This window comes from Schistocerca gregaria, chromosome 4 (genome assembly GCF_023897955.1).
Source record: "Schistocerca gregaria isolate iqSchGreg1 chromosome 4, iqSchGreg1.2, whole genome shotgun sequence".
Lineage (NCBI taxonomy): Eukaryota > Metazoa > Arthropoda > Insecta > Orthoptera > Acrididae > Schistocerca > Schistocerca gregaria.
Window position 1 is genome coordinate 170,002,911 of NC_064923.1, and position 15,790 is coordinate 170,018,700.

The 15,790-nt window shown below is 42.0% G+C and overlaps 1 protein-coding gene across 1 annotated transcript in view; it reads left to right on the forward strand.

Annotated features, from left to right (window-relative positions):
* Positions 1–15,790, forward strand: part of LOC126267503 (nephrin-like) — an 880,351-nt gene that overhangs the window by 654,966 nt on the left and 209,595 nt on the right. The window contains exon 5 of the mRNA XM_049972800.1: positions 10,313–10,516. Coding sequence (XP_049828757.1) covers positions 10,313–10,516 — 204 coding nt within the window. The remainder of the gene's footprint in view (positions 1–10,312; positions 10,517–15,790) is intronic.

A 15,790-nucleotide genomic window follows, 5' to 3' on the forward strand; every position in this document is an offset into this window, starting at 1 on the left:
CGATGTCGGTCGGTGAGGCCTGGCACAAAGTAGGCGATGAAACATCCCAAAGTTGTTGTAAGGATTCAAGTCAGGACTCTGAACAGGCCAGTACAGTATAGGGATGTTATTGTCGTGTATTATAAACAGGTGCTCGATCGGTTTGAAAGATGGAATCGCCGTCTCTGGAATTCTCTTCGACAGTGGGAGGCAATAAGGTGCTAAAACATCAATGTTGGGCTGCGCTGCGATACTGCCACGCAAACCAACAAGGGGTGCAAGCCCTCTACAAGAAAAACTCAGCCACCCATAACACCACCGCCTCCGAATTTTACTGTTGATACTACACGCGCTGGCAAATGATGTTCACCGGTCTTTCGTCATAGGCACACCCTGCCATCGGATCGCCACATTAAGTACACCAAGCGAAGCCTCGTTTGGCGTTTACCGTCGTGATGTGTGCTTATGAGCAGCCGCTCGACAGTGAAATCCAAATTTTCTCACCTCCCACCTAACTGTGGTAGTACTCTCAGTGGATCCTGATGCTGTATGGAATTCCTATGTGATGGTCTGGGTAGATGTGTGTCTAGTACACTTTTTTTTGGCGGTGTCCTTTGTGAAGAAAGGTCTCTGTCCATTCTCCAAATGTACTTCTAAATGTTGCACAGTTGTTTCGTGAATATCCTCCACGCTGCTTCGTTACTGTTGATCTATCTTCTCATTTGGTACACGAGGATCCCGCAATTTCTGTTTTGTTATTCGCTACCTTTGGCTATTTGAAACACTGCCATGTCACTGCCTTTGTCCACATACTTACAGATATATTTGACGGATTTCACTGAATTGCACTATTCTATGTTTATGTCTACTTTGAACATTTTGGAAAGTAGTGTGTTCTATGGTACTACCAACTGATTATCTATTTCCAGTTAGTCGCTGCCTCGTATTCGTATTTTTGCTGTAAGGGCGCTGTTTTTTGTGAGATCGTCTTCTGTATTTGGGGTAACCATTAGTTCTGGTTTGTGTTGTCCAAGTATGGTTTGGATATTTTTTTTGTGCATTTTCCATCATTCATACATGGCCAATCGGGGTTTAATGGCCAGCGTGGCCCTTGAAACATGTTTTTCACTACTACTTCGTACAGTTCCTAATTTTCTTGTGGCTTGGGAAATTCAACTTAGATGAATTTGTCGATATCGGTGGGATGAATTATGTCGTGCAGCCATATGACATTGTGGAAGAGAGACAGTTCTCATTTTTGCATTCGATTGTGTACATCCAGCATCTAAGAGTTCCAAATATATGGTATAATGTATTTGTTTTTGTCGAAAACGTGGGATATTCTGTCGTGTCTATGGATGGCGGCCTGTCCGTATTTTAATTGTTCTTTGATTTCTGGCTACGTGAATGTTACGTAGAGGTCTGGTCGTCCTTTTTCTTTAGTTTGTAGGTTGAGGCATCTGGAGTGTATTCGTGCATGTATCTCGGAATTCCTATGTATGATGAGGGTAAAATTAGCGTTAATCCAATGTCGTCCATTTTTGCATCATTTAGGACTGTATCTCATTCTTCCACTCATAGATTTTTTCTGATTCAGTCTTATGTAAAGCATCTGTTCCATTTCTGTTTTTGCATACATACCTACCTACCACGAATTGTTGGAGTACACAGTGAGTACTAAGAATGTGATTCTATGTTCTTTTGTCTCTGATCATTAAGTGGTAAGCATATAACTTCTTGGAAGCGACACTTTTTTTTTTTTGCTATGGCTGTTTCAGATCGGAGTTTTTTGTCATTGAAATACACTCCTGGAAATGGAAAAAGGAACACATTGACACCGGTGTGTCAGACCCACCATACTTGCTCCGGACACTGCGAGAGGTCTGTACAACCAATGATCACACGCACGGCACAGCGGACACACCAGGAACCGCGGTGTTGGCCGTCGAATGGCGCTAGCTGCGCAGCATTTGTGCACCGCCGCCGTCAGTGTCAGCCAGTTTGCCGTGGCATACGGAGCTCCATCGCAGTCTTTAACACTGGTAGCATGCCGCGACAGCGTGGACGTGAATCGTATGTGCAGTTGACGGACTTTGAGCGAGGGCGTATAGTGGGCATGCGGGAGGCCGGGTGGACGTACCGCCGAATTGCTCAACACGTGGGGCGTGAGGTCTCCACAGTACATCGATGTTGTCGCCAGTGGTCGGCGGAAGGTGCACGTGCCCGTCGACCTGGGACCGGACCGCAGCGACGCACGGATGCACGCCAAGACCGTAGGATCCTACGCAGTGCCGTAGGGGACTGCATCGCCACTTCCCAGCAAATTAGGGACACTGTTGCTCCTGGGGTATCGGCGAGGACCATTCGCAACCGTCTCCATGAAGCTGGGCTACGGTCCCGCACACCGTTAGGCCGTCTTCCACTCACGCCCCAACATCTTGCAGCCCACCTCCAGTGGTGTCGCGAAAGGCGTGAATGGAGGGACGAATGGAGACGTGTCCTCTTCAGCGATGAGAGTCGCTTCTGCCTTGGTGCCAATGATGGTCGTATGCGTGTTTGGCGCCGTGCAGGTGAGCGCCACAATCAGGACTGCATACGACCGAGGCACACAGGGCCAACACCCGGCATCATGGTGTGGGGAGCGATCTCCTACACTGGCTGTACACCTCTGGTGATCGTCGAGGGGACACTGAATAGTGCACGGTACATCCAAACCGTCATCGAACCCATCGTTCTACCATTCCTAGACCGGCAAGGGAACTTGCTGTTCCAACAGGACAATGCACGTCCGTATGTATCCCGTGCCACCCAACGTGCTCTAGAAGGTGTAAGTCAACTACCCTGGCCAGCAAGATCTCCGGATCTGTCCCCCATTGAGCATGTTTGGGACTGGATGAAGCGTCGTCTCACGCGGTCTGCACGTCCAGCACGAACGCTGGTCCAACTGAGGCGCCAGGTGGAAATGGCATGGCAAGCCGTTCCACAGGACTACATCCAGCATCTCTACGATCGTCTCCATGGGACAATAGCAGCCTGCATTGCTGCGAAAGGTGGATATACACTGTACTAGTGCCGACATTGTGCATGCTGTGTTGCCTGTGTCAATGTGCCTGTGGTTCTGTCAGTGTGATCATGTGATGTATCTGACCCCAGGAATGTGTCAATAAAGTTTCCCCTTCCTGGGACAATGAATTCACGGTGTTCTTATTTCATTTTCCAGGAGTGTAATATCCGTACGCTCCCTGCAGAATTGTTAATGGAGACTGGAGGGCATCATGCGAACGTCGTGTCTCTGCACTGCGTTGTAGTCTTTCTCTTCTTCGTTGTACAACTATCCCACGGCTTCTGTTTTCATTGTCCACAGTTACGATGGCGAATTCGTCTATCTGAGGTGCATTAAACTGAACTTCGTGCTCTCCGGATGCTCTTTCGTCTGCTTGAATTATAATTTTATATTCATTAGAAATCATTTGGTCTAGTGCTGTTTTCAATGTGTGAATGAGTTGATTGTATTTATGTAACACATTCTGTACATCTTGGACTATTCCCGTTTCAAGCAGCTTATACTTGTGCATCGTTGATCAATTTCTGTTTTCTCATTCCCGATTAAATTTGCCTGCACCTATTTATGGTCCTTTTTGTGTAGTGGTAGTAATTATCCCACGTTGCGGTTGTTTTTGTCCTTAGATGGAAAAAAGTCGGTGTCGTCTCTGTTAGTGTTAATCGAAGTGACACCGAAAGAATTCGTTGGGAAGCAGGCATTGTAGACTTTATATTTTGAAGAAAGTGTTTTGATTCTGAAGCAAAAATTCCCTCGGTTGTGCTTTCAGTGGTGGTAATCGAATTATTCCATTCATGCAACAGAATACAGGTTTTTCTCTACTGAATTTTTTCGCATGCAAAATTGGCTGATTTTACCCATTTTCCCGATTACGACGTGTTTGTGTTTGTTACATTCTTTCGTCGGGTCGTAGCGAAATGATTCATTTGTTAGGGCGTACTGTTTTGTCCCTGTTCATGCTCCTCGTAGTGTCGCATTTTCCCAGTACCGATTTGCACTGTTTCTTGTAAGTGTCATTGTTTCGAGTCTGTATGTTGTTCCTGGCAGGATGATCCTACAATAAATGTTCCTTTTGAAACATAACTTAATTCCCCTAACGCCATCCAGTTGAAGTCATTCTGCTAGGTGATCTCTGCTGACTGATTATCTTTCACGAGATGGATTTTATGTCCGAGATACATGTATTCATTTACTACATCCAAAACATGGTTTTTAATGACGACCGCGATACGGACATGGCTCATGACATTGTTATTTTGGCGATTAATTTTGATGCTTAAAGATCGGGAGGCATCTTTATGTTCCCGGCTTATTTTTAACAGTTGGCTGGCGATATCGTTTGTAGAGCGAAGAAGCTTGAGACGCTTTCCATCGCAGTTGATCCCGTCTAGTCCACAGGACAGCCACTTGGAAAACGTCCCCCAGACTCAAGGTGAACAACAACACTTCAGGTACACGTGCCGACAACACATACCGCAGATAAAGTGGTACAGGAAGTGTATGATGATATCGAACGTGTAATTCACTACGTAAAAAGAGATGAAAATCTAAGTCCGGGCAACAGAAGAAATACTTAAGCTGATCAACAGAAGAAGGAAGTGAAAAACGTCCATGGAATTTCAGGAATAACGTCAGACAAGTCACTTACCAATGAAACAAACCGAAAGTGTAGGGAAGATAGAGCGTAATGGCTGTACGAAAAATGTGAAGAAATCGAAAAAGAAATGAGTGTCGGAAGAACTGGTCAGCATATAGAATAGTAAAGCACCTTAATTTGAAATTAAATGTAATGGCGGAAACATTAAGAGGGGAATAAGAGTTCCACTATTAGATGCCGAGGAGAGAGTGGATAGTTGAATTGAGTACACTGAAGGCCTCTATGAGAGGAAGAACTTGTCCGATGACTGGATACAAGAAATAGGAGTTGACAGGGAAGAAATAGGGGACCCTTTACTAGAGTTTAAGAGATCTTTACCAAAGATAAAATGAGGAAGAAGGAATAGATAATATCCCTGCTGAATTTCTAAAATCGTTTGAGAAATAGCAACAAAACGACTATTCACATTCATTCGTACAATTTGTGAGAATGGTGAGGAAAGAAATTTATGGAAAACACTGAAAAGAAGAGGGGACTTGATGGTACTACGTTTATTGCAGAAAAACATCATCCACATTATTCCGAAGATTTCAAGAGACGATAAATGTGAGAATTATTGCATATTCATTTTAACAGCTCGTGCATAAAATTTGCTGACAAGAATAATACACAAAAGATAATAGAAAATCTGTCCGATAGCGACTAGTTAGAAAAGGCAAAAGTTCCAGAGAGGTTCTTCTGACAGTGCGGTTGATAATGAAAACAAAAGTGGAGCTTTGTCAACATGGAAATAAGGTTCGAGTACATAAAATAGTACAAAATGCTCGAAAATAATGGTTCAAATGGCTCTAAGCGCTATGGGACTTAACATCTGAGGTCATCAGCCCCCTAGGCTTAGAACTACTTAAACCTAACTAAGCTAAGAACGTCACACACATCCGTGCCCGAGGCAGAATTCGAACCTGCAACCATAGCAGCAACGTGGTTCCAGACTGAAGCGCCTAGAACCGCTCAGCCACAGTGACCGGCTCAAGATGTTCTACAGTTTGAATAAAATAGGGTAGGCTATATGTAAACATGGTTAATATGTGACAGGTACAAGTTGCACAGGAAGAAACAAGAGGCCAAAAACGAATTGCTTGTTTTATAAAGGATATGAGACAGGGGTGTAATTTTTCACCCCTAATGTTCAGTCTATACAGCGAAAAAACAATGACGGAAATGATTAGTTCATTGTGAAAGGGTACCAATAAGATTCGCTGATGACATTGCTATCCTCAGTGAAATTGAAAAAGAATTGCAGGATGTCTTGAATGGAATGAGATGTGTAATGAGTGCATACATTGATTGAGAATGAAGCGAAGGAAGACGAAAGTAATGAGAAACAGCAGAAATGAGAACAGTGAGGACTTAACAACAGTACTGGTGATCAGGAACTAAATGAATTTAAGGATTTCTGTTACCTAGGCAGAAAATAATCCTGATGGACGAAGCAAGGAGGATGTAAAAAGCAGACTATCAGTTGCAAAAGAACATCCATGGTGGATAAAAGTCAACTGGTATCATACATAGATCTTAATTACAAGTGGAAATCTCTGAGAATGTAGCGAAACATGGGTTGTGAGAAAACCAAAACAGAAGTGAATCGAAGCATTTGGGATGTGGTGCTACAGAAGAACGTTGAAAATTGGGTGAACTCATAAGTTAACGAATGAGAAGGTTCACTGCAAAATCGATTGGGAAAGAAATATACAGCAAACACTGGCAAGAAGAAGGGACCTGACGATAGAACATTCGTTAATACATCATGGAAGAATTTCCATGTTACTACACGGAACTGTAGAGAGTTAAATACGTAGGGGAAGTCAGAGATCGGAATGCATTCAGCATAGCATTCTGCATAAAATTGAGGATGTAGGTTGCAAGTGATACTGTGAGATAGAAAGGTCATCACAGAAGAGGAATTCGTGGCGAGCCGTATCAAAACAGACGGCCAAAATGAGCCTCACTTACTAACCGTACGTTAGGCATACGTAGACGTTTGTTGTCTCTTCAATTATTCAGTTTGCACGTAGGCAGGGATGTAGAGTATAAGTTTGGTATCGCTCGATTAACATTTTTCATTTACGTCTCGGAATAAGGCCTGTTTATAAATTTAACATTCATGAGCAATTAAACAAAAGGAGAAAGAAGAAATGGCTAATTAGGGTTCCGTCCCTCAGTAGGAAGAAACTGAACCCTTAAGTAATCACTTTGTTGTTTGTCTGTCTGCCTGTCTGTCCGACTATTAAGACCTCTTTTTCTCAGGAATGGGTAGAGATATCGACATTTATGTCAAATACTTAATCTACGGTCCCATGGCGAGGCGCGAAATTGTAAGCTTCTAAGTCACTGCAGTCAGTTTATGTCAAATGTTTCGACACTCGCAGATTCGCTCATCAAAACCTGTAAAGTACTTCCTGTTGAGATATAATAATGAAATTCATCAAGTAGCAAAGGAAAAAATCCGAAAATTGCTAAGATGTGATTACACCACACATAAATCATTTTTTGAGGTCTATTGTCCGTCTGTCTGTTGTCTATGTTAAGACATTTTTCTCAGGAACGGGTAGAAGAATCATGTTGAAATTTTTGTCTACGGTCTCTAGGCGGTGTAAGAAATTTAACCTTTGAAGTCTTTGTGATGAAATGATATGACAAAATATGTTTTGATATTAGCAAATTCCCTTACCAAAACCAATATATGAACTATCTACGGTTATGTATGTCAGACCTGGGACTCTGGAGGTAAGGCAGATGTCTTTAAACCGAGACGTTGCGGGATCGAGTCTCGAATGGACATAGGTTGTTCACTCTTTTACCCAGCCTTCACCTCTAGATGAAGTGAGGAGTCGCCAGATACAACAGATGATTCTGATTCCACGTTAAATCTCCGCTTTCCCCACTTGGAAAGCTGAAGTAGGTAAGGGACACACCAGTCGCCAAAGTGGAATCCAATAGAATGACTTGTTCTCCGCCATTGAGTCACTCGTGATTATTATTGTGTACATATGTAATTAAGTTTGTACGTAACTCTTAGAGCGAGAGTCCTACTATAAATCGTCCCATGTTATTTCTTTCCTTTTTTAAATACATAATCTCTACGTACATATTGACATTACTTCTCCACATATTCGCCGCGCAAAGTCAAACATTAGTGGTACAATGGCAACTGGTTCTTTACATCTTCATCAAAGAGTAGCGCCACCCGTCTTCAGCCAGTTGGTCACGACATCCGAAGTTCTAACTCACTTTTGGGAAAGGATGAAAGTGCGAACTTTGCCGTATCAAGAAGAGTTTATAAAATTTCCCTGCCATAAAGTCTGAGCGTTTAATTTGTTTGATTTGTAGCACAGGCTCGTTCAATGTCGTGATGGTGCACGATATCTTCGATATTCGTCGTGAACGATTTGTTTTGGACAGAACTTCGCAGTCTCGTAATAGCCTTACAATAAACGTGCAATATCACAGTATTCTCACGTTTTACTCTCATTTGCGATTACTTATTCATGGTCTTCCTCGATCACTTTCAACATGCACAACTGTGAATCCACCATGGAACTTTCTGCCTCATTCCCCCATAATATCGTCGTTCATAACCTCATTGCAATACACTTTAAACAGTCGACGATGAATCTCGTCGTAAATAACTCTTTCTGAGCGCGGGAAGAATATGACAGAATGTACGTCTTTCCTGGCGGGAGACTAAACCACAACGCCCATTTCACTCTCATACAGTTTACACAATGACCAAGGCAACAGGGAGCTGTCTAAAGGAACGTATTCTTTACAACCATGCAAACACCATGAAACTACAAGCATTTTATAGCTTTAGGTTGATTAATGAATGCTATTGGAATGTCTGACGTAAAATTTATATGGTGATCTCGAGTACTGTATGGTTGCCAGTATTTTGTGTTTCTTTTAGCACCAGTGCATCAGTGCAGTGTGTAATTAACAGGTTAAAATTTTGGATGTGTGCAACATACTATATGAAATTAAATGTACACAAGTGATAGCCATAGTGAAACCAGGTAAACCAAATGACAAACCAGAAAGTTTTTGTCGTGTAGTCTTACTTAATACGCTATATAAACTCCAGGAAAGAATATGTCGTAAGACCTACGAAAATATACCATTTGAAGAGGTAGAATTCAGACCAAGTCAAAGCTGCACAAATCAGGTCCTCTCCTTCACACACAAACCTGGTCAGAATGAACGGACATCAGCTGTCGTTTTCATACTCTGACGTCTCCCTGAGGTACTGGAGGTAAGGTGTTACATGTTGAAACTTTTTCATTCCAACCTTAAAATATTTCAGTCTCATCAATGAAATGCTCAGTAATCTATGTTTCCAATTACAAATTGTCAGCAAAACGATTTCACAGATGAAGCTCGGCTGCCACAAGAATCTGTCCTGTCCCATCTCCTGTTCAATTTGTACATATCACATATGCCTGGAACTGGACACTTGCAATGAGACACAGAAGTCTTGGAGTTACCGTGTCTTTATTGACCACTGGTTTATCAACTACTGGTTAGTATTTTCAGAAATGGAAGTTACAGCCAAGTATCGTTCATACGGTAGTTTCAACTTCCACCTCAACAACAAGTTGGCCAATAAAGAGATAAGTTACTTTGAAGGAAGACTACTTTGGAATAAAAGGAACTCGAAACGTCTGCGTACCACTCTTTATACAATGCTCAGTTAAAGCACCACTTATTAGGAACTGATGGGATAATCAAAACACGATACAATATTCTCCAGAATCTCTCTGGCCCATCAAGGGGTTTCTCTGCATCGACACTCTGTACTTCATATTTGGCACTTTTTTCCATGTCAACAAACATCACTCCTCTGCTTGGATGAATATTTCTCACGAAAGACCTGTTAACACACTGCTCTACCATACCACGCGTCTTATAACCAGTAGAACAAGATTTACGCTTACTTTCTGACTACCTATACTTAGCCACTTACCATCTCCATCTCAACGGCACGAAAGCGCACCACTACGGGAGTGCAAAAACAGTACTGGAAAGTCGCCACCTCTCTCTTCACGCAGAAATTCCACACTGTAGGAAAGAAAGGCTTCGCTCTCGTCACACACGTCTGGAAATCGCAAGGATATCAATTGGCAATCACTTTAATATGAATCACAGCTGGTGACACTACGGAACAACTATGCCTTGCACATCGACCAAGCCACTTGGTATTGAACTGCCACGCAGTATGTGGTCGGTTCTTAACGGAATAAGAACCGACACGGGAATCTATACCGACGCTCTGTACAAGTGGAAGAGAATAACTTCTCCATGTTATGACTATGGTGCAGAAAAGCAAACGTATCGCTACGCAATTCAAGAATGTTCTCTGGGGGCTTTGACTGGCGATTCAACAGTATTGCTGGTGATGACAGAGGAAACAAGAAACCTCATTCTTGGCCTGGATGTTAGTTTGTAATTTCAAACACTTGAAAATTTTTCTGCGATGCACGCTTACGCCAAATAAATACACGAGTAGAGTCGTATATCGGAATAGTAGGAAACACATAATGGAACCGCTATGGTGGTGGGGAATGGTTGACATCGTGTGACCTATTCCTTTAGCAGTCACAAGTTTCTTTCTCCCACAGGGAGGCCGGAGCCGTCTGTGCGATGGTGGCGTGGCGAGCGGCTGCTGGAGTCACGGGAGCTGCCTGCTGGAACGCGCATCCGCAAGCGGCTGCTTCTGGTGCCGCGCCTCTCCAGGGCGGACCTGCACGCCGCTCTCACCTGCCAGGCCGTCAACAGCAACCTGACGCTGCCCGCCGAGGCCAGAGTCGCCCTCGACATCAACTGTGAGTACTCTCCCCGCAACTGACTGCCTCTAGCTAAAGGCTGATATCGTGGTTCGAGTAGGTACGGAAATATACCATAGGCAATTGCAAGTGACCTGTATCCATTATGGGTTTCATAATGAAGAGCCTTAAGAATTATCCACTTGTTCTACGAGCCTATTCCATTCCCTTCTTTCGAGTGCACTGTTTATCTATTTGCTGTTGACGTTCATCCTAGCTGTGTCCATTCGGATGTTATCTGGTAACCTAATTCTGAGTCTTTTCCTTCCTGTCGTTCCATCTGTTGTTCTGCAGTGTGCTCTTCTAGATAGTGTATTCTTCTTAATTTTCTGCTATGTGACCTTCCAGTTCAACCTTCTGTTCTTTAGCAGTTTGACGATGTTACGGTTCATCTACAGCTATTATCATACTTCGATGTTTTCTTTCTTTTTATTCAACCCATGTTATTTTCGTCATATGCATACAGCATTTTTCTTTCGAATATCAACAGCTTTCCCTCATCTTTCCTTGTAACTATTAATGCTTCACATCCGTATAATGTTACCAATATAATAGTAAATTGCTACAAAGGAATTTTGAATTTAATACGAAGTAAAATTTACTTTCGATTTTTGATAAAGCTACGAAGTGTTTTGTTCACTCTTGCTAGACAGGCATCTTCATCTAAGTACTGAAAGTGGTCAACTGTCTTGAATGTTAATCCATCTGCCGTCAAAGGTACATCACTTCCGATTTCTCATGACCAGGTGCTCTGTCATTTCTTCGTTCCTCATTCTTACTCACTTACCGTTCTGATCTCTGGGGCGTGAAACTGCACTTTTACGGAAGCACAGAATACTTCTGAATCTACAGCTGAAGGTTCATCAGTTCCCATTTCTTAGTTAAGACTAGGTATCCTATCTTTCCTTTGTTAAAATGTAATCCTGTTTTCCTAGTGAATCGGTACTAATTTGGCATCGTTTTGATTAATTATTAATGATATATTAGGATGTCCATTCATCCGGTACTTCCCAGGACAAAACTGTTTTTCTCAAATACGTGTAGCCCTGTCACGAAGGTTTTTTGAGACGCTCAAATGCTCGCTTTCTTGTGTTTTTACTCGGATAAAATATGTTACGCTACCGGATGTATGATTCGCAATTTATTGCACATTACGCAACTAGGTACGCTAGGAAGCGGCACTTATACAAGTCGCTCTACCATCTTTGTTTATATACTGTTAATGTTCGCCACGGTTCATAGCACCGATTCATGTTTGTTGTTTCATCATGCCAAAACGAGAGTGTAAAGCTAACAACAATATAAAATGTAACTTTACTTTTATTGCCAGCAGTGGAGAAAATATGGAATGTCGGTACGTTGTGCCAATCAGAGTTCGCTATTGGACATGCTGGGAGATCAGACATTACGAGTCACGTTAGACGAAGAACCATCGCACGAGTGTTCAAATGAAAATGCAGTTCTTTACTAAATAGGCGAGGGTGAGAAGTGCGGTGACAGTGCTGCTGAGTAATAGCAACAGTATCATCTGAGAGTATGTGCCAAAGGTAAACTCCTCGGCCTGTTAGATTTAATCAATATAATTTATCTCCCTATTTTCGCTTCACTGTTCCTGATCTGTTCTAAGCTTTGCCACGATTTCTTAATAAAGAATTAAACGAATGTCATATACTAGATCGTCTGCTTAGGTAAGTCCAATAATGAACACATCCTGTAGTGTATCCCTGTGTTTTAGTGAAATCTCTACGATCTTCCTAAAGACGAGGTTAAATAAAATAGTCCATAGCACACCTTAAAATCTCCAGTTTCTCCTACTGATGTCTTATGCAATAGCCAAACTCGTTTCTTCTTTCACCTGAAATGGTTCTTTATATCGTAAAAATAATGTGACTTTGAGATTTTAAGAATTTGACAGCCCTTAACACCCAGGTCAGGTTTCTGTCAGTGTTGCAACTTGGATGTATGAAATTCTGATAAGAATAAACCGAACTGTAAGTGAAAGAAACAAAGGCATATAAGTACGAAAACTGTCGTGCAATCAGGTTACCAGCTCACGTTTCAAAGTACCTGGGAAGACTGACGCAGAGAAAAATGGAAAAGGAAATTTAAAAAACTCTTAAATGACAATCAGCTTTGGTTTACGTAAGCTAAAGTCTCTGTACTGGCGATTCTGAGTTTGCGCATGATACTCAAGATACGAAAATAGGATTTGTTGACGTAATAAAAGCGTCCGAAGGTATAAAATTTTACCAGGTGTTCGAAATCCTCAGAAAAACCTATAGCGAAAGAGGAGTAATATTCAGTATGTACAACCTAGCGGGAACGATAAGAATGGAAGACCAAGAAGAAAGCCACAGTTCTTCAATCTACTGCGTGTAATAAATGGTTCAAATGGCTCTGAGCACTTAACATCTGAGCTCATCAGTCCCCCTAGAACTTAGAAGTACTTAAACCAACTAGCCTAAGGACATCACACACATCCATGTCCGGGGCAGGATTCTAACCTACGACCTTAGTGGTGGCGCAGTTCATGACTGAAGTACCTAGAACCGTTCGGCCACTCCGACCGGCACTGTGTGTAATAGAATGACGTTTTAATAATTTTGGATCCTGTACTGGATTAAATTTTTAACATTTTCATGCATGGACCCTACAGCCGGGTATGTGGAATAACCGATTTACAGCATTATGCACTCTCTACGCCTTCGGTACGCTAAATGAAACAGCAGAATTCAGTAGACTGCAAAACTGTTATTGAAAATAGAGTACAATCAAATACTGTAACTTCACTACTGTAGAGTAAATGATAAATGTGACGACCATCAGCTTGGTTACGAAATGCGCGACGAGTCGAAACACTTTTTGTCTGATTATCTGTGAGATTCCGCGCACCCCTCTCACGGTAACAAAAGCTGTAAAGATGCATTCGGTAAGCTCAGGTACTAATGGCGTTGAGTACACAAACGATTTTACGTAAATCAGGGGGAAAATATCTAGAGCGGTGAGGTCATGGGAGCGCACAATCCGAAGCACTGGGCACCCCTTCCAACCGCTCTCCGTTTGAACTTTTCTGCGACGTATGCCTTGGCCCGACGACCCTAGTGCGGTGGAACGCTGTTGCCTGAAACCGTAAACTAGTGTGAAGTTACGAGGGAACATCCTCCAGAAGTACAGGCAATGAATTGTCAAGAGAGTTGAAATAACATGCACGATTAACGTCTATGTTTCAGTAAGGTGATATCCAAAAATTCCACCCCACATTTTCACATTTGCTCTCACCTGGTAACATCTCGTACAGAGACTGAGTGGGATTCAGACAGCTCACTGATGGCGGCAGAAACTTTATTGCATATGCCGGCTAGAGATTCCTTACATCAAAAAATTCAAATTCGCATCTTTTACAGCTCGAAAATTTGTAGAATGTAATTCGGTTGCCCATTTATTATGTTGATGAAGCAATAACGGAAGTAAAAAGGAGGTTCCGTAGGGGGACTGATATTCAGAGTGAAATGAAAGCAAAGATGAGATACACTGTTTTAATTGCTATCGCAAAAGGGAAGAGGAATTGCGGGAACTGTTCAATGGAATTAGCAGACCAGTGGGGACAGAATGTGGGTTAAATGTGAACAGAAGAAAGATGAAAGTACAGAGAAATGACACTAGTGAGGTCACCCCAAACTTAATACTGAAATTTGTGATTACGAAGAAGTTGAAGTGAGCAATTCCAGATATCTAGTAAGCAGATTAAGGGGAGTTGTAACACCCTACCCCGACAATGTAAAATTTAGTGACTTGGCTTCCCTGTATTTCAGGAGCTACTGTAGCGATTGACATGAAATTTTTCCAGGATATTAATCTGTATGTTCTGAGTATACTGAAGTACCTTAATTGCATTTCAGCAGCTGCTTTTTGAAATACAATTTAAATAAACAGTTAAGAATTTTGTGTACTTTTTTGTACGTTATCCTAAATAATTTTAATTATACATAATATTATATTCTTCTTCTAGTTTATTAGACTCAGGATATGTATCTTATTACTCTCTTAAATGGTGGTTTCTGATATTTAGGGAAAAATGCAACAGAAAATATAAATTTTGAGGATCGGCTCTATAGTTCCAAAAGACTGTAACTCACTTTATATCTGTTTGATTTATTTTTTTATTTTTGGTCACTCAGAAGCACCCTGCACGATACTGCATATCGTCCTCTTGATCTTTTTCTAAGTTTTTAAAAGCAATAACAGCATCACTGACCACTCCCCCCCCCCTCTCCTCCCCTCGCCTCACCACACTTAAGTGTCTCCATTCCAGCAAAAACATTTTGGTTATTAAGATTATCGAACGACTCATTCGGATTTCTTCAGTGATTCAGGATTTGCCGTTTGACATGTCTCTGTAAATAGGTTATGATACCCATGAGTGCTGCTGGGATGCACTGTTATGGCTGTATGAGCTGTTTGAGTACTGGGCATTGCGGTAATTGCCCCATGAATCAGGTCCAGGAAGGCAAAGGTGTGGTGTATTGGTTTTTCATTAGTTGACAGTATGTGGAAGAAGGTAGCCAATACTGCTTGCTTCATTTTCAACAAATCTTCAGTATTATTTCTAATGGCCGCCCACGAATATTGCTATGGTTCATCAATCATTTTGTCTGTCAGTCTGCCTATTATGGTTCTACCATCAGAAAGTTTCTTGTCTCTCAAACTTTGTTTCAACTTCCTCAATCTGGTGCCCGTTCTCTTCTGGACACGACCAGCACATTCCTGTTTTCTGATAATCATCTCGCCATAATTCTGAGAGGCTACTACACTGTTATATGCTTTTGAGTCTCCATCCCCTAACAACTTAGTGTAACACACTCCACCTTCGTTCACAGATCGACTAAAAATTTCAGTAGCTGCAGAGGCCTCCATACCACCACTTATGCCTTCATAATTTCTGTCACAGATATGCCCTTCTTCATACCATGACTTACGCTTATAACAATGTTTGGTTAAAATTTGGAAATCTATCACCTTTCCAGTATCATGACTGGTCACTGTAGCAACATAATTCTTAGAACTGTAGCTGTGCTTCTGCCAAGTACGATCAAAAGCTACTAGTATGTCACACATACCATAATTTATTTCAACAGCTTCGTTTGCAGCACCCTTCATTGCCTCACATGTAACAGATTGCACAGCAGTTCCAATAAATCCTGCATGCTTGTCGATTTTACAAGGTGGGCATAGAACATTCATCGTGGCACACACTGTTTCTCCGGCAGTGTGTCT